The sequence below is a fragment of the Battus philenor genome, unplaced genomic scaffold (genome assembly GCF_028537555.1).
Source record: "Battus philenor isolate CCGP_79_NKW_IND1 unplaced genomic scaffold, ilBatPhil1.0.hap1 SCAF_27, whole genome shotgun sequence".
In the NCBI taxonomy this organism is placed as follows: Eukaryota; Metazoa; Arthropoda; class Insecta; order Lepidoptera; family Papilionidae; genus Battus; species Battus philenor.
In genome coordinates, this window is record NW_027181690.1 from 3528097 (window position 1) to 3554333 (window position 26237).

Genomic DNA, 26237 nt, shown 5'->3' on the forward strand with positions numbered 1-26237 from the left:
ATATAAGATGTGTACACGTTTTTTAAATTGTTATTGTTCAAAATAAGGTCAAATGGCGTGTTAATTTATACCCAACACTAATTCACGATAAGAAAAAAGATAGTTTTAGAGTCATTAACAATAAATAGGCCAATAATCACAAGGCCTATCATAATCAAAGTTAAATTAAGCTGATCTACCAATGGGTTGTTTAATCATATTTTCAATGCTCTGCCAGCCCCGTTTCATATAACAGGCGTGAAGGTGTGAATTTATGAATTCGAAATGTTAATAGCAAAGTAGTTCGCTTTCTATTTAAAACACCCGCATCTTCGTATCTGATACTTGCGGTCAATGACTACTCTATTTAAACACGTACAACAATACTGGTTGCAAACATTATTGGTATTTTACTATTTAAATCAATAGATGCTAATAAAATTTTCGATAAACATTTCTTTTATAGATGTCAGAAATTGCTTTGACGCGTTTGAAAAATCGGTGCTTATATTATTTCGGTTTATATCAATTATAATTTTCTATATTTTAAATACTTATGTCAAAATTGTGACAGACGCATGTTAAATACAAGAAAGAAAAATAAATTTTTAACGCCGAAATGTTTTCAAAAAGTTAACAATTCCTGCATGTTTTTAGTGTACGCAATCAGACAGTTCCACAACATATTTTAGACCATCCTTTTGTCAGTTTTAAAATGTAAAAATGAAAGTGTATTATTAAATAAATGTTATAGGATTTTGAGTTTTAAGTTGATGGAAATGTGTGGAATTTTGTTTGTTGACTCATAAGCTTTTTTATTTTATTTACTTATTTTTAAAATAGCAACTGTTGAGTTTCTGGCCGGCTCTTCTCAGGTGCTCACCTTAACCCGTGGTAGGTTACTACTTATAATGTTAAAATATTTAATTACTCAAAATCGCGTGAAAATGCCTGCTTGAAGTAATATATTTTAAATTTGAGTTTGAATATTACTGTCTGAATCAAAAGACACTATTAATTTTTCGATGAACACAGATCTTTAGATGTTGGAATTGGCTTTGGCATGACAATTTATGACCGAAAGTGGCCAGTTAGTTTTTCAATTTGTGCCACCTCACATAAATTCTTTAAGAACGTCCGATGTGCATGGTTATTTTTGCTACGGTAGATAGTTTCGTCTAGATAAGTATAAAGTGGATAATTAAATAAAAGTGGTTAAATTCTGCAGACCTCATCAAACATTTTATATGTATAAAGGACGTCCCATTAATCAATGTCAAGCGTAAATAAATGGCTAACTAAAGAAAACTAATTTTATAAATCAACATTACATATGTTTTTAAGTATTGGAAGCAATATTAACCTATATTGTTAGACAAAAACTGCTTTTTTCTTTTAAAATCACGTAATTGCAGTGTGAATTTGCCTCCTTTACAGAAGGGTAATGTTAAAGGAGAAGGAGCAATGATAGCCAAGCTGTAAGGAACTGAGATTTGCGATAGCAGGACCCGGGTTCGGTTTCCGAGATACAGTTCCCAGAGAAAGGGCAGCAGCGTTCTCTTCGTATTTAGTATATTAATTACTGTATATCCCCCTTAGCAATGTGGGGGAGGCCTATACCTTGCAGAAGCATCTATGGGCTAATAAACGATGACGGCGGGTTAATCACGACAATAAAATGAAACATATAAGAAATTAAAAAAAAATATGGAGAAGTAAAGAGATGTTGTCATATTAATAGAAAGAATATCACTGGGTATATAAAATGAATTTACTAATCTATGAATGGCAATTGTTTTAGCAATATGTGACATATTTATAAAATTTTTAGTTAATTTTCTGGGGTTGGCCACTAATTTTGGCTGGACGTTGACTTACTGAGTTAACTCTGTATATAAATATTCTTTATATATTATTACTAATTTCCTAACATTTTTTACTGTTTACAGCATGTAATGCCCGTTTAAATTAACATTTCTTACCATTTTATGGTACAAAACTCTATAAGTGTTATGTCGACGCTTTTTTCGTATTTCAACTCTATTTCTATTATTATAAATCAAAATATAAAAAATATACATTAACAAATAACGTTATATATATATATAAATTTTTACTTAGAACTTAACAGAGTTCCTTGTCATATCCATTGACAACTTTGGCGTAGTATAGTTACTCTATGTTTTTGCCTTTATCCATATGTTGTTAAAAAAATTCCCTTCAAAATACTCAATTGTTTTTATTAAATTAACAATATTACGGTATAAATATAAATTGAAAATAAAACCATTTAAAATGATCTTATAATTAACTTCACCATTAAGAATATAATTTTAAAATATAAATTTTGATATTAAATAAAACTTGTATGTGCTCTACAATTGTTTTTTAAATAAATAAGAAATATCTTTATATTATCTACTTAACACAAACATATTATGGATATTCTTAGATATAGTATCCGATATCTGATTCGTCACACCGGAAATATTTTTGGTCTATAAATATACTAATTTTTAATCTTTTGTAAACACAATCGGTGATGTGTGTATGCATATTTATAAATATTTTCGACCGAATTTATTACCGCTGTGCCAAATTAAATGTCGGGTAATATAAAAACCATAAATAATACATTGTTAAAAATTACTTTTTTATTTAAATTATGTCATTAAATATTAATAAATTAACTAATACAATATTAATAAAATTATACACTGAAAAATAGGTTCAGAATATATGATAATTGAAACCTTTATAGATAGAACTCACATTAACGCCAAAAAGTCGGAACAGTCTACTGCAATATCGCAATTTTACATGACAACGCATTTAGTTAAAAATGGCGGCCATTTTGAGACTTTAGTTTTCCGTGATATTTCTGTTTGTATATTTTTGTCGAAATAACCATTGATAATAATTGTATTACAGGTTTTACACAATTATTATAAAATGTTAATACTCTGGATTTTTTCCACTGTAATGTCAGATGTTTATTATCAAAAAAAATATTTATTTTCGATCGAACACATTCAGCGTTGATAACCTTATTTGTGCAAAAATAATTGGCTTGAAGTTCCTATGTACTTTCCTGCGATCGATATAGTACAAACGTAACATTTAAATACATAATTCTCCAAATCTAGCTTTCTGATAAGAGAGAAATTGATTATGTTCTGTAACAAATTTAAAATGGTGCGAGGGACAAGTCATTATATTTCATTTTATGCAACTTTATTATATAATACTAGTTAGCTTGACTAAATTGGCATTCCTTGATGTGGTCGGACACAATTTCGGCTGTTTCGTAGCTTATCCGACCGGCATTGTGAAGTATTTCAACTAAATTGGTCATTGTATATACCGACAGTATTTCTACGCCGTGCGATTTCAGCACCTTAACGCCACCCTGTTCGCGATCGAGAACTACTACGGCATGCGATACTTTCAAACCTTCTTCTCGTAGAGTTGTTACAGTTTCTAAAAGACTGCCGCCAGATGTCACTACATCTTCAACCACTAAACACGTTTGTCCCTTCTCGAAAACTCCTTCTAGAATTTTCTTTGTCGCGTACAGTTTCGTCTCTTTTCTTTTCATGATCATGGGAGTGTTAGAGTTGACAGACATGACGGCTGCGAAGGGTAGCGCTGCGTAGGGTACCCCGCAGAGCAGCTCGTGTGGAGCGCCCTCCGCCAGCGACTGAAGCTGTCGCGACACCGACATCTGGGATAATAAAACAAGCGTTAATTGTTGAGCAATAAAATAATTATCCGATGACCTGCACCTTTGATAATTCACACATTACACATAAGAATAAATCTTATAAAGCGCTAATAAGCCCATTTTTATTGAAGATTAAAATTAGCTGCATCTTAATTTAGTAAATTTAATTTTGTTATTAATTTTATAAATAGTAAAATTGTATACAATATTCAATATTATTATCTGTTTTATAATTATCATTGGTTTTATAATGTTTCTATATTTCTTAAAAAAAAACTAGTCTGACTAGAATTTCTTTTGATAATACAGGAATTTATCTATACAATAACAAAACACTAACAGTGGAATTATTCTGGTTTAGTTCTGTCCGTAATAAACAAACATACTTGTTATTAAACCAATACATAGTGGCAAATTTAATTTTTATTTGTATTTTTATGTTTTGTACACATAAAATGAATTCTTTGCGCTTTATAGATACTTATCCCATATAGATTTCGTTATTATTTATTTAGCACGGTTTTTAGGAAAATAATTAACTTTTTTCATCTCACACGATTTTTAAAATTGCCGTACATTATCCACAAATTCAATAGATTTTTGAACGCTTTTCTAAGGAATATCTCGTGTAAAAACTACTTTTCAGTATATTCTATGACTAGTATTTATGATGAGGACGCCACATAATGGAGTAAACGTAAAATCAAATTTGACTATAAATACTAAAACATTTTTAAATCGCTATATCTAAATAAGATTAAGAACTGTTTTATATCCAAAATGAAAATGAAAGCTTAATTCAGTAAATGTTTGACAAACAAGTAAGAAGATTTTACTTTTGATATTATTCATTGATATTGTTCAGTATAACAAAAGTTTGTACAAAACTATAAATGTATCATTTGCTTGAAGCAATGGTGATGATTTCACCGTTAAATACTGTAATAATATTGCAATGAAGCTGTTACATAACTTACAAAATTTTTATAATCATTTTATTTGTTCGACAAAAGTAAGATCTCCTTGTCATAGCATGTCTATAAACGCATAGATAAAAAAAAATTACGAAATTAAAAAAAATTGAGACAAAAAATATACAAGATACTTTATAATGGATCTCGCCTATTTATTTTGTAATTTTCCAGGTTATAACCTCTTCATAAAGAAAAATGACAAGAAAACTTTTTTTTGGACTTTCATTATAGACATAGATTAAATATGGTTTTAAAATTATACGAAATTTAATTTATTTTAATAACTATAAATCCTCTATTAGAACACTCGATGTACAATTTGGACATACGTATTGTCAAAATATTCCGATCACTGATATTAACATGTGCTCAGAATAACAGGTAATATATGTTATTCTCAAGCCCTATTAGTTATGCGACACGTTATCGATCATCATAGAAACACATGGACTGATCTTAATGTCTGAGAGAATTTCAAGGTTTTGTATTATTCGTCAGGTGAAGCTTGAGTTAGTAACTATTAGTAACTATAATATACATTATAATATTGAAATATGCTAGCGTGTTCGTTGCCTGTGGCCAGAATTGCCTTTGGTGAGTGTAATTTCAAATCCACTTTCGATTATTTTCAAACATGCCAAAAAAACTTATTAAATTGTTTTATTTAAATTTACAAATATATCTATGAATATAGATAACACATAAATCTATTTTTTGAACTTCCTGTCAACCCACTAGTGATTATAATTTTGTTAATTCCGCTCTTACCTCGGTGGAATATTCCTAACAAATTTTAAGTCTCCTTATGGTTCCATAGATATCGTGATAATTTAGTACATAGGTGGTAATCTCTCATATACAGGATGATCAGTTTTTAATTTTGTTTTATGGCCTCCGCTATTGGGGACCTTCTTCCTCTATCTTATTTGATTAATGATTATAACGATGAATCCAATGTAATGTTTACTTCCTTCTGTCCAGATTTTCTTGTTATTTTTTTTTTTGAGAAGAAATATTCTAAGATTCTTATTAGAAATTGAAGCTTGTAACATCGTTCATTTTTACGTCATTGCCGTTTTGTGACGTACGAATTAATTAAGTAATGATAAGAGGAAATTTAGTTTTAAGAGTCTGTTTTGCAATTATTTTTAGTTTTACAGTAAACTTACGCGTTCGAGTTGGGATCTTATGAAACGAAGCTTCTTACAACTTTAATATTAATAATTATAGAATTACCTGAGTAATGATAAGAGAAAATTAAGTCTTAAGAGGTACTATAGCTACAATTACTTTACATCTTTAATTTTTTTCTCACCGCTAACTACACAAGTACTGATTTTTTCCTTCATTATTATCATTACCCAATTGTATTCTTAATGTACAATGATTTACATAACTAAGTACAGTCAAACCTACCACTAATACATCTTTTTTGGAAGTAACTTCCCCTCGGAACTATAGAGTCCGCAAACTATGACATGTTCAAAAAGCAGGTTCGAGACCTATTCGCCGCAGAATTGTCATAACTTTCTTTAATAACGAATTATGTACACAGCACACACACACATATATGACTTCTAATTATCTCTGCCACCTTGGGATGACTGGCTGTGAATGCTTCAATGAATGAAAAGGGTAAATAAATAATAAGAATAAAAGTAATATCTGACCATAAGTCTAGGATGCGATACCACGACCCTCAGGTCGAAGTAGATGGGCGTCCGACGCCCAATCTTCGCCTCGATGTCCCCCAGGCGCACAGCTCCAGCGTCGAACAGCTGCACAGCCAGCTCCTCCAACGTGTCCGAGGTCATGACCTAGAATGATACGCGCAATTATTAATATAGATTCTCTCGCAGTCTGATCATCACTGCTTGATGGACACAGGCTACCCTTATAGATACCCAGTGGTATCGGGTGAAAGCAGCCTGCATCTAGAATCTTCTGATGACGTAACCTAGGTCATTTTTCTAGTTTGTGAATGGAACACCTACGCTCCGCTTGCAGGTCTATGATCTCCAATATAGAAACAACCGTCTTAAATTCTTTATAATCTAGTTTAAAGCCGATTATTTATATCTAAGATCTTCATTTGAATATTTATAAGTTGGCTGTATTAAATAAAGATAAGGCGTCTTAGCTTTTAATTTTTGAAGTAATATTTATGTTAAATACACGATTGAGCACCTTGTTATAAAGTGTCATGACCTTTGATACCTTCATAGTTTTATTTTATGTTGAATTATCGATACGAGAGAACTTAATTAGATTATTTGTGGTAAGAAAAACGTTCTAGAGTGGAGGCAACAAGCCAGTAGACTCGGCTTGGAAACGTCCCCTTATAGATAGACCGGACGACACATGATGCGGGCAGCGCAAGACTGGCCGTGGCGATCTTTGAGGGTCTATGTCTTGTAATAGGAGTCTATCAACTGACATAATCAATATAAAAAAACAAAATCAAGTCAATGTTTTCGATTCCTCTTTGAAATAAGTCATTAGAGGATTTGCAAAGTGGATTGTATACAACAATCTGTAGTCTGTAGAAAAAAATCGCGTCGCAAACCAATTCAAAAGCAAATATTAACTAAAACAAGGTTTTACTGTAGATAATAGGATCGAAAAGGTTCACTGTATGCTGTTTTTAACAAACCATACCATTAATTTGGTGGTTTTATGTCGGTAAGCATACAAATTGCAACGGTCAAGAAAGAGCAAATGAAGTTGGTATATCGCGAAGTTTTTAATTTCCACCAAGACATTTATGGATATCATAAAAAATAGATGCGGGAGATATTTATTCGATAAGGATCATAGCTATCCAGAAAAAAAATGTATATAACATATGCACATATATATTCTTTCCGAAGAAAGTGTACCACAACGTACCAGGTCGAGAGGCAGACCTGATGCCAGATAGCTGACGAGATCCTGGGTACAGCAGATCGCGGGTTACTCCAATTTGGCAAAGTTATATAAAAAAAGTGGAAAGTTTTAGAGGAGGCTTTTATCCCGTAAGGGACCATACAAATTTATTATAAATTATGGAAATTATTATCTAACATTTTAAATTACTATTAATCCAATATTCCGAAGTAGATAATCTTTTGAATAAATAATGTCGATCGTAATGTAGATTTCCGGTTTGCGGAGGCCACAGCTAATAATATTTAAGTTAATGAGGTGTATTGTATTGTTTCTGAAGATGTTAATGTAGTTAGCCTAAAGGCTTTTATAGCTTCATCGGTACTGAGTGCACCGAGCGGAAGGGCCCGTGAACTAGATTTAAAACTAGAAACTAAAAGCTTGTAGAGCGCCTACCAGTTGCACGGGGATGTTCGCACGTTGTTAAGGCTCTTCGCGATAGAGCTTTGACGGGGTGTATTGCTGGTGTGTGCTTGCGGCAGAGTGGACCACAGGCGAGCCAGTGGGATCTGGATCCAATCACGGTTTGCTCACGCTGTTCGCGGTTAGCGAGCGGGCGGCCGCTCACTAAAAACGTGTGTTGTGGCGTGGTGGTTGATGTTTTTGTTTTGTTATGTAGAACGCGACGATCTGTGTAAAGTGTTGCAGGTGCAGTGGTTGCTGATGATGTTGAGTGGTTTGCGCTTGCAGTGTTGCGAGTGTCTGCAGGGGGTGCGGTGTGGCGAGTGTTCTGTGGGAACCCTCTGATGAGCGTGAGGAGAACGTCTTTAAGACTTCTCTTGGTCTTTACTGAGGTGCGAGTAATGAGGTGTGTTACAACAGACCTAATATTACAACTTGACCCTCAATACTTTTTTAAGGCTTCATAAAAATAAAAAATGTTAATTGTGAGCAACCGTGTTTAATATTATAATACCGTAAAACCAAATAAAAATTAACTATAAACAAAATAATAACTGTAAAACAAAAAAAATGTAAATTTAAAGAAAAAATATAAATAATAATTGTAAAACTAAGTAATGAGGTAAAGGAATTGGAAAAGAGGGAAATGCAATGAAAGGGTAAGATAGACGAAATGTGGAAAGTAAGAAAAAGAATGAAAGAACTTAAGATGAATGGATGAATAGTACGGAAATAAAATAAGATATGAAAAGATTATTAAACGAAAAGAAATGACCCTGTCATTCCACAAGATAGAGAAACGACAGGCTCTAATAACAAGGAATATAAAAAAAATTACAATACTCTACTATTTAATGCCTCTAAGAATCTTATTATAGTATAAAGTTATTTAAGTAACAATACAGCTTGAGAATGTGTTGCTCTAAATTAAGAGTGACTGTGACTGTAACTGTGACAAAAACCCGTCTGAGTTTGTCGTGGACTCTTAGATCAAAATACTTTAAGAAACCTTGTAGTTTTAATAATGCCTTGTAGTGTAGTTACTTTGATTCTAGTTTGTATCAAATATGGGTTCTTCTGATCTTTTACTATAACCTACAAAAGTGGTCACTTTAAGTGTTCCTGTGTGGATAATAAAATGAATAATATAAATGACCATTTATCTAATTATTATTGCAGTTCATTAAATATTGAATTGAAACGAAATAAATAAAATGACACAAAATGAATTGAACCTTTGTGTAATGCTTTCATTCAAAATTAATTTTAACTTGTGACGTAACACCGCGCGCAGGATACAGCTAGTAAAATTAATAAAATAAATGTTACCGTCTCTAGATATTATTCTTGCATATCTTTGTAATATTGATGCATGAAACACTGTTCCTTTTTTAAAGTTTTAATTTGTTAAGTTTAACTTTTCACGGAATATTTAAATGCCAGTACGTCTTAATGATAGCCTAGCGGTAGAGGACAGATGCTTGCGATTGTAGGTTGCGGATTCAATTCCTGGGATACAATCACATATAATTCATACTTTATGAATTAATTGTACAGGATTACCTCTGATTACAAATGAGATTCCAGATGATAGGCAGCAGTGTCTTTTGCGTACAATAATACCACACTACCATCACTAACCCACCTACCAAGCGTGGGGATTATCGTATGGCCCATAGTTATCTTTGGAGAAGGCGTAAACCTTACAGTAGACAATACTGTGAAAAAAACTCCCCCTAGTAAGTAGTGCATAAATTAAAAATAATACTTTCATTCCTTTTTAATAAATCGATTGGAAATAATCGATTAAAATAAAAATAAAATGATCATTTTCTCACAATACAAACCAAAACCGCCCCAATAAAAACCATAATTCCCGGTTTGATAATAACAAGATATTGTCACGATAAAATACGTAAGAGTGGTTAGCGAAAGGATTTTAACGAGAAAGTTAATGCCAGTCTTTTAAAAGTCAAGAAAAAATATTAATATACACAGTGCACCAAAAGCGCTTGTGACATTTTGTTCACTGTTAATAATATAATTATATACTTAAAATATAAATATAAATAAATAAGTTAATAACTTAAAACAATAACCGGTTTTTACTGAGAAACCGACGAGTCTCTTTGCCGATTGTCACAACCTATACCATTAAATATGTTATTAATAGTATTTCGTAACGTGTTTTTATTTATATATTATATATTTATTGGTTAGGTTTGCTATTTTTTACTTTTATACGTCTGTTGCTATCTGTATGCTGTCGATACCTGTACATTATCATATCCGACAAAGATATTGTGCGCGGTAAAACTTTTAAAAAAGAATCACGATCCTCAATAGAGAGGAATACGACGCACGGTCAATAATTCGTGTAACAATATATAAAAACTACATATACCTTAGAGCGATCAAAATATTTATTGATTTATGGTATAACTAATTAAAAAAAAATAATTAGAAATATAAGTTTTATAGTTATGTAATTAAAAAAATATCATATTAGCTGTAGGATGTACTTTTGCCGAGGATTTAAAAAATTGATCTGTCCACCTTGTGGGTGCATGTTCTACGCTGAGCTTGCCGTCCTGTTCTTCATTCCAGAACAATCAGGCCCCAGCGGTCATCAATTCTACACTGTATATGGCTTCTAAGTTGCATTAATTATTTACGTTCGTCTACGTAACATTCTGCATTCGATCTCTTAGAGAAATCTTGAACATGACCCTAATCATTGACTGTTAAGCAATCAAAAGCCTTTAAAATGATTATTGTATTTAAAGAAATATACGTATAAAGATACGATATAGACAGATAAAATATATTTGAATGTATAATTAAAAATGTTGACGTGGTTACATTAAATAATTGTGACTCTATTACGCATAGGTGGTGCTTCTTTTAAACAGTTTTGATTGGAAGGTTTTTTGGCCTCGTTTTTGTGGTCTGCCATTCTTCCTGTCCTAGTTTGTCATGGACGTCTATTTCAGTCATTTTTTTATTACTTTTTTTTAAATATTTATTAGTATACTCTACTTTCAATCGCCATATCTTCTGCCATTCTTTTACCTTTATTCTACACATTATCTTCCATTCTTCATACATTTATTTATTTACAATCCTTTTGCCCATCGTCTCTCTTCCTATGCCACATTTTCTGTAATGTTGCAATATGTTTGAACCATGTTTTGATTCTTATTTTCTATTTAATCACATTTAAGTTTTTATTTATTTTTGTGAGTACAGGACTTTTTTTAACAATTTGCAATTTTAGGAATAGGTAAGAAGAAAAACCAAAAATTAAAATCAAATAGGAATAGAAGACGCGTAACAACAGTGTAATTCTAGAGTTTTTTTTTACTCTTACTTTTATCCAAATGTCATTTGCAGACTCTTTGATTCGAGACGTGAAGGCGCTGAGTGCTGATAAGGTATCTCGAAGGCTTCCAGGGAAGCGTTTGCTTGGGACGCACCTTAGATCGACTAAACTTAATAACCCCCACAAGGGATCCTTGACTTTTGTTGTAACTTGTCGATAATACCCGCTTACCATTCCGATACAAAGGCGCCCGAGAGGGCAGAACTAAAGTTTGGTCGGTTGCTATTGCCTGGCCAATATCACTACTATCGCTTCGGAAAGCGTTAGCGCTAGGAGAAGAAACGGCGGAAGAAATTCCTGCAACGCTTCTATTTAATGTCATCGGACGTCCTCTGCGATGTGCGCTCCGGCCTTGTTTCCGATACTGGATGGTTATCGAAAGGCGACGATGACGGTGTAGAGCAGTGATTCCCAAAGTGGTCTATATCGACCCTTAGGGGTCTATGACAACCTGCAAGGGGTCTACGTCAGCGAAAAAAAAAGGACACAAGATAATTCGGCGTTTGAATGTACCGGGTGTGAATGTATTGTAGTTTGCGGCACATATAATCAATGAATTTATGTGTTGAACGTACGAGTCAAAATGCTGAATTGATGTCCGTTTTAAGATCTGGCTGAATGTTGGCAGTTCCAGCTATTTATTGCGTACGTACCACGGCGCGACCGCTGCCATACGCATAAATTCTGTTCAACCTAGAGTCTGTAAATGACGGATTAGCCCAGGCTTGCTTACTGTTTTCGACAGAGACATTTAACTCCCGCTATTAAGCAATGTGAGGAACGTGAAGCTTTTACGGATATTCATGGAGGGACTAGGTTAAAAGGCCCCCAAAAGGGGACCTCGGCATGAGCTGCCAATTATGGATATCCTCAAAAAGATACTTGTTGACGGAATTTTCGGTAAATGTGAAGTGTAAATGTATCCATATAAATGTACTATAGAGCTGATACTATCCCCGAAATATGACAGATTATAAAATAATCAGCAATAAAGTAAGTTCAAACTGCGTAAAGGTAGTGTAATCTGTTAAAAAATAAACAATATAGTGACTCACTTTCGTTTTCAAGCGTGGGTCATCAATCTCTGACACTTATAATAACAATTGATTAGTTCACGGCACTGTAGACGTCCATGGTATGAAATATTGCACCAGTGTTTCGTGTATTGCGTCTCTCAGCGCACAAACGAGCCGACAGATCCTCTCTCGAGTCAATAATGCAGTGGCAATGAAAGTTATCCGACGATATCCCTGTGGTCAGATTGGCGGGGTTGCCAGCTTATAAACTTACCCGGTATATCGGGTAATTTCAACTAAACGTAAGATTATCCAATACTTAGTGATTTTTTATGCAGCATGGTAATGAAATAATCCACCTAAGTTTATTGTGAGCTTCTTCTTCAGATCACGACTTTCGTGGAACCAACGTATCTTTCTTTTAATTCATTTATTCATCATCATTACCATATATAATAATAAACAGTAAAAGTTTTGCCTTTAAAATATATATACTAAGGTCTTCGAGTAGAAATCAAAAACCAGAAGATGCGGTTCGTGTATTCGCCCACAAGGTGGACAAACGACATGTAGCCACCATTATTCAAGAACAAAAGTTCATTTTACGAATGAATATTTAAATGTAGAATAATGTCTTAACGAAAGTGCTTTGCAAAGTCTAGACGAAAGAATAATAAAATAACCGTTAATCAATTGGAATATTTAAATGGTAATTAATTTTAAAAAGCTTGTTTGTGTAAAAATCTTTAAATGCATACAAAGGTTGGAAATAAATTGTTCCACTGTATTAAGTAGATCGGTCATCATGGCGATCTTTGCGAGATGTCTCTATACCTTGTAATGAGTGTGTAAAGGCTGGTATAATTATGAATATATTATTTTCTATATCGTAGCACCTTAAAATTATCTGCGCCACGGATTTTTGTCCATATTGCTCGCACGTATTTCGTTTTATTATTATGTTATTTTTACTGCGGCAACATTTCATCAGCAATATTCATTCGATATACGTGTGAACGAATCTCGATACTGATATCAACGGGGGTGACCAAGCTCCTCGTTAGTCCGGGCCATTTAAAAAAAAAATCGCGAGATGTAATTATTTTCGTACTTGAATATTTGAAAATAGAATACATATAATTTTTGTAATAAATAAAAATGTAAAAGTGCGAAATTCATTCTTTTATTCATGTCAGTCGATAATGTCCATTGCAAGGTCTATTCCGAAAATCGCCTCGAACGACTTCGTGCGACTCTTCGGTCCACGTAGTGGGGTGCCTATCCGCGCCACAAATTGAATATGCTTAATACGTGTATTAAATTTAAATAAAAATATTACACACATTATATTCATATCTCTGAATAATTCTTTAAAATTTCTTAAATAATTAATGACATTTCTCAGTAATTCTTTAAGACGCAAATTAGTTAAAAATGGTTCACATAACATAACGGTTCAGTATATTTCGACTTTTCTAAATTTCATGAATCGGCTTCGACTTATATTATAATTGTAGTGCTTGATCTTTACGCACCTACCTTCATTCTAATTCTTTACATGCTTTTTGGATTATCATTATATTAGAAATCTAATTTGTTACAACTTTACATATTTGTTGTCAGTAATTTAAAAGAAGTACCACGAGTCGGTAGACGTGGCGTGAGTAGGCTTCCCACTAACAAAGTTCGCTGCGAGATCAGAAATAAAGAAGTCCATAGAAGAGCTAAGGTCTCCGATGTCGCTCGAAGAATGGATCGTCTGTAGTGGTTGTTGACGGGAATTATCGCTTATGAAAGCGACGGCTGTTGGTGCCGAAAGGTTCTCAAGGGCGACAACAATTTGGTAAATGCGCTTTGGATAGACCCATTATTAGGTCAATCGACGACAGTTAAGATCGCGTGAAGCCGGATGCGAGCAGCGCAAGTCATGGTAATCTTTGAGGAGGCGTACGCCTTGCAGCAGGCGTCTCTTGGTTGACATGATGACGATGAATTTTTAAAAAAAAAACTTTTTAAAACAAATACAGTACCAATATATTTGTTCAAGATGTAAAAACAAAAAAATTAGAATGGGAACTTAGGAACATTTATCGACAATCCTATAAAGAGTCGTATTCGCCTCCCGGACCGCAGGTTTGTATCCCCTGGAACATAATTACATACTAGTTGTAGCACGCATTTCTGTCTGTTAAGTTTGCGGTTGTAATCTTAAACATAAGGATTAAATTTATACTCTTTTATTTACTGATTTGATACATTTTAAAACGGTAAACCTAATACATTTTAGACAATTTCTTCATTTCGATTTAGGAATGTTAGTTAGCAGAAAGAAAATAACTTTCAGAATACGTATCTCTTCAACATTGACGCCATAACTTGACAAAAACGTTCCAGATTTAATTCATCTTTTTTATAAGTATATCAAAATATACAAAAATCTTGAGAAAAGTTTTTAAATAAAAAACATAACAAAATGCGTAGAAACTCTTCGTAAAATAATGACTAATAAAAGTACATTTGACAGTTCGCTTTGAACATCGCGCGTATGACAGTATTTACTGTTCACAGAATAATTTATTTACTTCATATTTAATAATTAAATAAAGCGTTTATTAAATGGAATGCTACTGGTCCAATATCTAAAGGCGATCGGGACAATTTGTAATAGTGTAAATATAAAAAAAGAAGATGCCTGACAACAGATAATTAACGAGAAATGTAAATAGGACAGATTATACAACACGAGAGTTTGTTCAGAAACTTAATTGTGCTGCAAACCGTAGGGTATAAGAGAAACAGGACAAGGCTGAATTTACATAACGTGATTATGAAAAATAAATATCGTGTCGTTCGTAATTAAAATAAGTCACCTTGAATTTATAGTTACCGAATGTCGACTAAGGGCAGTGAAACATGGTCACTTACTTTGGGTCTTATAGTAAGGTCACAGTAACTCGATGAACACGCAAAGGGCTATGTAACTTAAGCTGGCTAAGTAACTAACATAGTATGGCCAGTTGAAGTGAACATAGATGAGGTCCGAGGGATGCGGGTAAGATAATGGTCACACGGCACTTATAGTTAGAGCCTTAAAGTTCTGGAGTGAAAACCATGGACCACCGTCTCAGATATCGATTCATCAAAAGTCATTGGAGAAGAGCATCACGCATTTCGCCTTCGCCTCGTTAATTAGTCAAAACAATAAAACAGGCGTCATATTTGGCATAGGTTTTTTTTTTTTTTATTTAGTCAACGCAGAATCTGTTGAAGCTTTAAATTCCAGAAATGGTAACAGCGCCTAATTAAGACGAAATATAATCACGGCTTGGAAAGTGTACAGATGACTCTGTTAAGATTTTGGAATACGCTAAATACAAGCTGCTTGAAGGCTATGTTTAGCAGTGAATGTCTTACTGAAACGATGAGGACGATCAAATTATGCCCTAGGTGGACCTAATATCACTGGGCTTCGACCGTTAAAGATTTTAAATACATTTTTATTTAATGGAATCAGGCGTTATCTTGCGGAAGTCCATCGTTAGTAAAAAAAGGACCAATATTTAGCCACTTCCGCACATGCAGTGGTTGTCGTGCAACAAAGTGCACCGCCCGCCAGCCCGCTGATAAATGCGTATGTGGCAAACAATGCGAATTACACAACCGCCACCTTCAAATCACTCAACACGTGCTTCGCCCCTCCACGGGGCATCTTCAGGAGTTATGTTACACCGATTAATGCCAAACACAGAGTCAAAACGCCTGATTCCATTAAATACACATCATTCCGATACTCCGACCCTGTGATTCCAATGAAGTCTCGTAATAATTTTTCGTTTTCGAAATAAAACATCTTACGATCATAGCCCGCTTTCTTAAAAGCTATGTCCGCTGTATGTACCTACTAGGTATCTGTACACATTAAGTTTACTGGTAGAGAATGGCTGTAAGGCACTGTTAGTTCCGCCATTACAAAAGATGTAAAAAGTGTTAATAAATATGAAATGAACATTTAAAAGTTTCAAAGACAATACAAAATTTGAAATTTTGTTTTCATAAGTTTTATAATACATATATTTCTTTACAGTTTTTAAACGTTGATTTACAGGATGCCAGGAGAGTGATAATATTTTCGTACTGGAACTACATAGCATAAGATTCCCCTTTCAATTTGATCTTTTAATTAAACCTTCCACTTAAAGTGTGGTTATTACGCCAGGCCCATAATACTAAACGTGAACTAGAATTAGCGCCACCTAGTACAGAATAGATGAATTATCGTATGACTTGATTATATTCTATGGAACATTATTATAGGAACGCAGTTATTCCGATTATCGCCGATAGATGGCACTAGTAGTAGATTGACCCGCGGTAATAACTCTGATGGGATTAATTTAAGCAGGTGCTTAAAACCGCTGAGTTATTAAATAATTTACAGACCCTTCCGTTTCGTGAACTCTTCATCTTTCATCAACTTCATCAGAAATTATAGTACCGCTTAGTCTTCGCAGAATCCAAAGCTCTAAAAGCTATAAAGGGCTAACAGAGTCCAGCACAAATTGAATATAGCCTGCCTGTGTTAATTGACTCATAATAATCAAAGAAGACACATGTATAATAATAGCAATATGTTTGTATTAATTTATATGAAATATACCCAACTAATTAATCTATGATAATTTTCAAATTTGCACTTAAGAAAGCGGCATTATAGGATTTATTTTATCGAATTGGAACACTGCCTGGCTCGAAAAAGTTATTACAAAGTTTTAAGATTTTAATTTTACGGTTTTTTAGTAAAATAATACTTTGATCATTCCCCTTTAGGTTTTATGACAGGGCAAAAGGTCAAATCGATCGATTTGTATTATAATTGCTAACCGGCCTGCCATAAGTAGCGATTATATGTCCCCCATATTTATCTTTGAGCGAGGCCTATGCTTTGCAGTGAGCGTTTATAGGCTGAAATGACAACGACTTATTTCACAGTGTACACTCTGTATATTGAATAAATATGAAATAAATAAAATAATTTTTGTATCAATAAATATTGACCGATGCTGCAATACACGTTTGCGTCTCGTGAAATGCCAAAGCGAATTGTCAAATGCATGACCTTCATAATGAACTGTTAAATGCGCAGTTTCAATAGCAACTGTACTTTTTCAAGTTTCTATGAAATTTCTAATTGCTGTCCTTACACGATGTAGTAGAAGACTTTAAAATAAGGTGAAATAAAATCTTTAAAGCCGTTCTCAACCTATGGCGTGACCAAGAGAAATATGGATGAATTTATAAATATACTTAGTATCGTCATAAATATTGTTACGAAGGAAAAAAAAACTATTTTACACTGTACATAACATTTATTATACTATTACAGTGTGTTAGTTTAATATATTAATTTAAAACCCATAAAAATATAGAAAACTTATTCGAAACGGCCTCCAATCGCTGTAACAATCTTTTAAACGCAGTAGCCAGTTATCCGCTTAATCGTCTTGCAGCCGATCCTATTCTTTTATTGGCCCCCGCTGTTGGAAACTTCTTGTACTCCCCTATCTGATTTTGGGACAGGGCATTCACATTTTTAGTAATTTTTTTCACATCTTTTTTATTTCTTTACTGTTCTTTTATTCGTTATATGATCTAAATATCTTCTTCTCTCTAAGTACTAATTTCCTTTCATGCATCGCCTGTCTTCTTTCACCTTGTTCCTCAAATATCACAGGTTAGGTTAGGTACTTATGACAATTTTTCGCTTTGAGCTTTATTTCTTATGATATACTATTTTGTATTCTTATTTCTTATACTTATTTAATACCACATTTTATTACAGTTACAATTTTTAATTTGTTTACATTATGTATGTATATTATATATATTATATTTTATTTTTATCTCCCTTTTTATTTGTGATTCATATTTTTTTTTGTTTTGATTACGTCCTATTTATTTAATTACTCACCCAACTTGTTTGATTTATCGTTTTTTTTTTAATTCTTTCCTCAATTATTGCCCTGCAGCATTTGAGGAATGCTGGCCTGTGCTGATCATGATTAGTTATGATGAGGCGATGCTGTCCTCACAATTTTTTTTACCAAACCGGAATCCGGAGTCAAACCGAAGTCCTCCGGATACGGGACAGCTACCTATCAGGTGTACTAGGATCCACCGCAGGGTCACAGGTACACGAAAGATTCTCCCCGAGTTTAAGCCTATGCAGGTGGTCAGTGAATCCCTCGTGCCCAAACCGATCCTTTTGAAAATCTACTTAGGAAGCCTATGTCCAGCACTGGACGTCTTATTGTAAAAATGATGATCGTGATGAGTGAAGCTTGGAAATGAATTACATTGATATATAAAGGAAGGTGGCGGTAGCTTTGGGGGATGCAAGTAACTTGCTGTGGTTGTTTATCAACTGATATGATGTTTTTTTTGTTCTTTTTGGGGCCTCACGTACGGAGAGTACGTGAGGCCCCATGTGTGACAAGGTCTTTTTTACAATTATAATTTTATCTGCCAGTCTCTGTGTTAACCTAGACTAGCATTCCATTTTTAATAACCCAAAGACGGGACAGCTTATGATTACTTACACCATGCTCTGGAGACACTCTCCTTCAGTTTAACCCTGTAAAAGTAAGTAAGTAAAGGACCAATATTTAGCCACTTCCGCACATGCAGTGGTAGCCCGGCACATCAAACACAGGGCGTTTCACTCTGTGTGTCACTCTGTGTTTGGCACTAATCGGTGTAACATAGCTCCTGAAGATGCCCCGTGGAGGGGTGAAACACGTGTTGAGTGATTTAACGGTGACAGTTGTGTAATTCGCTTTGTTTGCCGCATGCGCATTTATCAGCGGGCTACCACTACATGTGCGGAAGTGGCTAAATATTGGTCCTTTTCATACTTAGGATGGACTTCCGCAAAATAACGCCTGATTCCATTAAATACCTATATAAGTACTCAGGTGTACTCCTGTCCCGTGAACATTTGGACCAGCATAGTCTCCAGCTCGATCCAGCGAAGCATTCTATAGGCTGAGACGGCCTCCGGGACTGCTGATATGATGATGATGTTAAGGATATTTGTTAAATTGATTACAAAAGAATCCGATATACAAATCTGTGCGTTTTGTAAAAATTAATAGGTAAACCTGCGTGGAAACTATAGTAGTGCAATAAAATGTAGTCTACGCAAAAAGTGCGATCACCTCGGCAGATTTGCTGTGTGTTTATTGACATCGGATGATTTAGTGGTCACTGCGTCCGGTTTCAGTGTTCGCTAACGTTGGCTTCCGGCAATACATACGTCGTAAACCCACCCGTGCGTCAGAGGGGTTAGAAACCTATTGATGTTTTGATCATCGATATATAAAGTTTGCCATAAAACAACGTCACGCCAAATCGGCTTATTTAATTGTTAAATATTTAACGTAATTTCTAGATTTGTGATAGCAGTTCTGAAATTAAATATCTAGAATAAAGATAAAACCCTGAAAAAATTATTTGTAAATAAAGTCCCTGTCCAAAACAAAATAGGGATACGAGTGGCTCCCAATAGCGAAGGCCATAAATAAAAAAAAAAGAAATTACTTATCTTTTTGGTCTATGTTACTGGCAACATTTGTTTATTTTTTAATTGTTTATTTACTTGAAATAGGCACACCAATAGCAATACATAGTTACATGGATATAGATATATATCCATGTAACTATGTACGAGATATATTTACATAGTTACATACATGTAAGTTTACATGGTTACTCTGGCCAAAATTATACTAGCTTATGTCTAAACGTTGAGCAGTGGTAGCACAGCGGTAGAGAACTGCGACTTGGGATCATAGGTCGCAGGTTTGATTTCTCAGATTCAATCACATATAATTCACACTTTGTGCAATAGTTATATAGGATTGGCACTGCTCAAAAACAAGTTTTCAGAGTACGGGCCGCGGTGTCTTCTGCGTACCATAATATTACACTGCGATAACTAACTATATGTCTTGGTGGAGGTCTATATCTTGCAGTGGGCGTCTATAGGCTAAAATGACGATATTTAAACGTTAAGAACTGAATAAAATAGAAAAAAATATTTAACGATCCTTTAATTAATATAAAAGCAAGACATGAACAATCTATTGAATGTAATTTTTTTTAACGTTTATAAAGCTTTAACCCTTTCAGGACCATAAGGTTACGGTACCTTATTTAATTAATTTAGCTAGATGTAATGAATTAATAGGCATCCTAAAAACATAATTTATACTAAAAATTCAAAAAAGTTTTACATTTTTTTTGGAAATTTATGGGACATATATGTCCCTGTGGTCGCTAAGGGTTACTTTCTACTTAAACTCTAAATTTTGGTTTACTTGTTAGTAAGTCTGTTTTGTTGTAAATAATGTACATTTGTTACTTAGTGTACTTTTTTTTACTTGTTTATGAATAATATAAATATAATAGGGCAAGTTATTTGTGGTACTCGGCGAAACAATTCCTGTTGTTAGATGATTGGTTAATGATTAGATGGATTGTTTTTTTGAGACGTTGAAGGTTCAGGTGATTCTTGCCGTTGGAGAGTCGTCGTCTCTTCAACCTCGACATCAAATATCCCTTGGTCATCATCCTGTACTAGAAGTCTTTGGTCTTCGTCATCAAGCACTAAGTCATCTTCCTCATCGCTATTGTCGCCCACAAAAATTTAAAGAATTTTGTTTTTTCGAAGTTCAAAAACTCCACGTCCCTTACGAAATATATTCTGAGAAAAATATGAATAAGAAAATGATAGCGTTTTGGTATATCACCAGGCCAAAAGTTAAGAAATTCCCTATGAAAAGAATCCTTTTACGCCGACAGGGACATCCGTGTCCCATAATCTTTATAACGATTTATCACAGAATACAACATAAATACATTAATACTGAATATTTAGAATAACAATTTACTTACCAGGTAATGATAATTTGACACTTTAAAAACTTGAAAAGCACTTTTACAATATCAATTATTTATTCCAAACAGCAGATCATTCGCGCCAAAAGAACTCTAACGTTCCGATGACGATAAACAACAAACGGTGTTAGTTATCCTATATTGCTAGTAAAAAATAATAAAAAGATACTTTCCTAAATATTAAAACAAAAAAATAATTTACATTGGCTACGTAAATATTTAATTAATCCATGATTTTTGCTTGGGACACCGGCGTCCCCGTGGTCGTGAAAGGGTTAACATTGTACATACGTATCGTTCAGCTTGTTACTAAAGGCAGCTGTTCATATATTGTTTTTTATATTTCCATTGAAATACAGTGTAATCTGCTCAAATAAGGTGTGTCTGTAGTGATTACAGAAAATTAAGTAAAAAAAATTTTAGTTTTTTTTGATAATTTTTCTGTGTGTATCAACACACTTCTTTAAATAAATTACTGCGATTTATAAAAGTAAATGAATGTAATGCATCCTGTGATATTCTTTCTATTTATCATCATCACATAAGCCGATAGATGGTTACCACGATGATTGATCTTGCGCTGCTTATATATCACCGATTTCCCACCTTAACTATTTCATCGGTCTACCTAAGCTGCCTCTATCGGCTCGACACTCGAGAACCTCCGTCAGTTGCTAGAATGATGTGCCCCATCTACTGCCACTTTAAACGAGTAATACTTCAAGCTTCGTCAGTGACTTCGTCTTTTCTCTTCAGCGGACAGTATTTATTCGCGTTACAATTATGAAGTGACCTTATGCGTTTCAAACATAACCATACTGCACAAAATTATTAAGAAACTATTTAAAAAAATTATCTTCATACGTCGTAAATATTTATAATGTATTTATAATAGGAATGCCAGTGCATTGCAGTTGATGTCTATCAGCTGATATAATCTTAATAAATGTTTTGTTACGAATGCATGTAAACCGTAATGATGACTAATATTTAGAACAGCATTGTGTTATCTCAGATATTGACCTGGGGAGGATCTTCTAGATCTTCGGACACGTAGCACGAAAACCTTGTGACGAACTCCAAAAACTCATTGTCATCAGCAAAATCGACAGTAAAAGACCGAGAAGGCGTAGCCCTATGCGCTGGTCTGACCGAATACCCACCACTCTCATTATAAATGTTTCTGAGGCAGTACACGTCTAGTAAAACTGTTATAGATGGAGAAACATTGCAAGAGATAGGATCACTGCGTGTTTTGGCCCCCGTTTTTGGGTATCTCTCGTTCACCCCTACTGATTTTTATAGTTCTTCACTTTTTCTTTTGTTCGTTATCATTTCTTTCACATTATCTGTCACTCTTTACATTCTTTGCATTTCGTTCAGACTTCCTCTTACATCTCTTTCTTGCACTCCCAAGATATCACAGATTTGTTTTATTTATCATATTACCATGCTATCACAGACTTAGTTACTGGTTTATGACTTACGTCCCATATTTTGTATTTATTTTGTTCTCTTTAGTAAAGACCTTTTGAGTTCTTATCCGACTCTGTTTTGCGTAACTGAGTTTTATTACTGGTCTCTGCGTGTTAAGATCACAACATGGTCATTGGAGAAACGACGCTAAGAGAAATGTATACTTATCTATTATAATTAATAATAACATGTGATAAATTTTATTTACATGTTTTGCGTATGTGTATTATTTAAGAGGTTGAATGGATGGAATGGTCATCCCGAGTCTGAGTGAATGCCTACATAATAAAGTTTCCTTCCATCACCTTATTCTAAAATTAATATTACAAATATATTATCACATTAATTTAATATTAGCATACAGCAGTTATTAATTAGATCAACCTACGTAAAACTGGGTTTGTTGGTTCATTTACATGGTTGAAATTAATTTCAACGTTTTAAGACATATACATCAAACATTGTTAAATTTTGTTTGAAAAGAGCAACCGTTGATCTTCTAATTAACATTCTGAGCAGGTAGAAGCTAATTAATTATCATTTTAAAACAATTTACTGTATAAAAATGCGTGTAAATGTCTTATCGAATAAACATATTTGATGTACAGAACTGCTGAAAAACAAAACCGGATGATCCACGTCCCCGCAGGCGATGTGTAATATCATACTTATGTCCTAAAATAAATAAAGATAGGTTCTAGGCGTTGTAACATATATATTTTTTATACCAAACCGTGTCGAGTACACTTTCGAATTGCCTCCCTTAATAATCAAATTCCCCCCTTTGGGGCGTGAGCCCTGCGTTGGGAAACACTGTTCTAGACAATATAAAATCTGTTTATTACTTAAGAAGAGATAAATTCAACATGTCTCGTGTTTACCGCGCTTAGTATGACGTGGCAGCCATTAAGGGGTCAATGACATTTTTGGCGTCGGGCCAGATTAAATCTAGCTACTTGTTCGAAATTAGATTCCTGTTACTTACTTTGTTGTTTCTTTTGGCAAAATGTTAATCTTATTTGGTATCTAATATTAAAGGAATAATTTTGGAAAATATTTATATATATAAAAAAGTAAACGCAATTATTTAAAGCTGTATATTTAAATAAACTTTGATGACATTTGTTCCAGACTACACAGAATATATCTATATTACATAGCCAAATTATAAAAACGAACACAAAATTCACTTTAAATGTTACCATATTTTAACAAATCTGTGTTTTTGTTATTTTCTTAATTATAAGTATAATTATATAATTTATTTTAAAGTGTTTTTCTTTGATTTGAAGTAATTCGAACATAATAAAATTATGTTTTTATTATATTAAATTATGTGAAATTGGCGGTTAATATTATTAATATGGCGACCAGGAGTTATTTTGATTCTTGCTACGTTGTAAATTTAAAACATTGTCATTACTTATCTTTATGTTATCTAATAAACAAGCCAAATAAATAAATATATATTTTAATTACGTATACATGTATGTTTGTATGTACACATTGACTACACACTACTTGTCCCGCTTTTATTTCCAGACTATGGTTGTCTGTAAGAAATTGCGTTTAGTGATGACCGCCCATTATACTTTTTTATTTATTTATATTTTTATCCTTTTGTTTATATAATCTATTACTTCTATAGATATTTTTTATTTTACGACTTTACATTATCATTTCAGCCGTAAAATCCAATGGAGGACCATTTAGAAACAACTCGCCCCCCGCGCCTTCCGACGACCTTAACAAAGTCATCTGTGCACTTTATAGGTAGACATTCGACGCTGCGCTTGCTATTTGGTTGCCCGCTGCTGATATACTGAAACCCGAAATCTAATCTAAAGCGTCGAATTAGCTTTGAACTAAGACCTACCGTAGAATTTTCTATAATTTTTTTCTCCAAATTTGATTCTTTTAGTCGGTGGTAGTCGTACTCTCCTCGGGGTCCAGTTGGGTTCTGGAAAATCTGGGGTTATTTTATATAAGGTGCTTTAAATGTACATATTTGCTAAAAATATGGTTTTTATTTGTTTTCACTCAGTCATCCAAAGCTCTGTAGTCTAAATCATCATCTAGATCTATAACGTGCATATATATTTATTTAATAATTGAAATTAAAAATAAGCTCGTAACGCCTATGTATCGTCTTCAAAAAGATTACAAATCCATGATGAGTTTGTGTGTACGCATGTACAATAAATTTGCAAGAGATAACTAAGACCTTTTTTATCAGTTTTAATTCTAAAATTTAAAATAGTATTAGTTAATAAATAAATCTTAATATATCCTGAGTTATTTTTTCATGAGTTCATGTAATTACACAGTTGAGTAAAGGTATTTTTATAATTTTCTATTATATTGTATTAATTATATGGTATAGAGTAACATATAACATATGTTCTCTATATGTATACAATATTAGCAAATCTTCGAGTCGATGGGGTCTAACTTCAACGTAATAACTCGTAAAACCAGCTAATGGCTGTCAAACAATGGCGGGGAACTGAATTGCGCCATTTTTACTGACAATTTGACACCGCCGATTCGTTGCAGAGTTGCAGCATACATAATAATTCTGTACAAATAAGTTAACGCGTTTTTATATTTATAAAACGAAATTGCGTATAAAAATTAAACTAATTCTCGTTATTTCATAATTAAAAAAACCAGGTATGTACAACGGATTTATAATAGTAATATATTCAATAAACTAAGAAATTTCTTGAATTAAATTACATTAAAATATGTTCCTGCTTTTTCACAACCCTATCCCGTCATGGCGAGTATTAAAAATGAATAATAATCCAACATGGCGACGGTGTGAGTCATGTGTTAGTATTGATGAGGAAAATGTAACAAAATTTTATAGTTTATGTTATACAGTTATTCTTGGATCGTTTTCGTTCCAACTTTTTTAAGATTAGATTTAGAGAACTTATTTTACTTACTGTTCCTTAGGAACAAAAAAAGAACTAAAGTGATGAAATACTCTGACTTGTACACCAAAACGTCGAGGTAAATAAGTCAAGAGGTATAACAGCATATATATACTTGATAGTAACCTAATAACCTGCTAAATTATTTAGACTTGCTAAGAGCGAAAGCCCATTTTCGGAACGCGCTTCAAAAGCAGCATTGGCAGGATCATAAGCATTCCCCAAACGTCATGTTTGTAGAAGTTTACAAATCCAGATACATCGTACTGGCTAAATAAAAGAATTGAATTTAAAAATGGAACATTGACTGAGTTGCCAGATTAACTACATAGTTGTCATTGTTGTAAAATATGGTGTAGTATTGACTGATGTGTCAAATTTATAGTAACTTTATTAAAAGATAAAAAATGTGTAATTTTTGAGAAATGAAAGTAGACCCACCATTCAATAGTGTTCATTTATAAT

At 33.4% G+C, this 26237-nt stretch overlaps 1 protein-coding gene across 1 annotated transcript; it reads right to left on the minus strand.

Moving 5' to 3' along the window:
* Positions 1 to 3188: 3188 nt before the first annotated feature.
* On the minus strand, positions 3189 to 12585 carry LOC137925601 (uridine 5'-monophosphate synthase-like). Its single transcript, XM_068769068.1, has 3 exons — positions 12442 to 12585; positions 6348 to 6494; positions 3189 to 3703 (listed from the first exon to the last, which is right to left on the minus strand). The coding sequence occupies exons 2-3, from the start codon at positions 6489 to 6491 to the stop codon at positions 3227 to 3229; spliced, it is 621 nt and encodes a 206-aa protein (XP_068625169.1). The 5' UTR covers positions 6492 to 6494; positions 12442 to 12585; the 3' UTR covers positions 3189 to 3226.
* Positions 12586 to 26237: the final 13652 nt, after the last annotated feature.

Coding starts and splice junctions, on each gene's coding strand:
- LOC137925601 (XM_068769068.1), bottom strand. CDS start 6,491: ATGACCTCGGACACGTTGGAGGAGCTGGCTGTGCAGCTGTTCGACGCT. Junction 3,704..6,347: donor TATCGCATCCTAGACTTATG/GTCAGATATTAC, acceptor TTATTATCCCAG/ATGTCGGTGTCGCGACAGCT.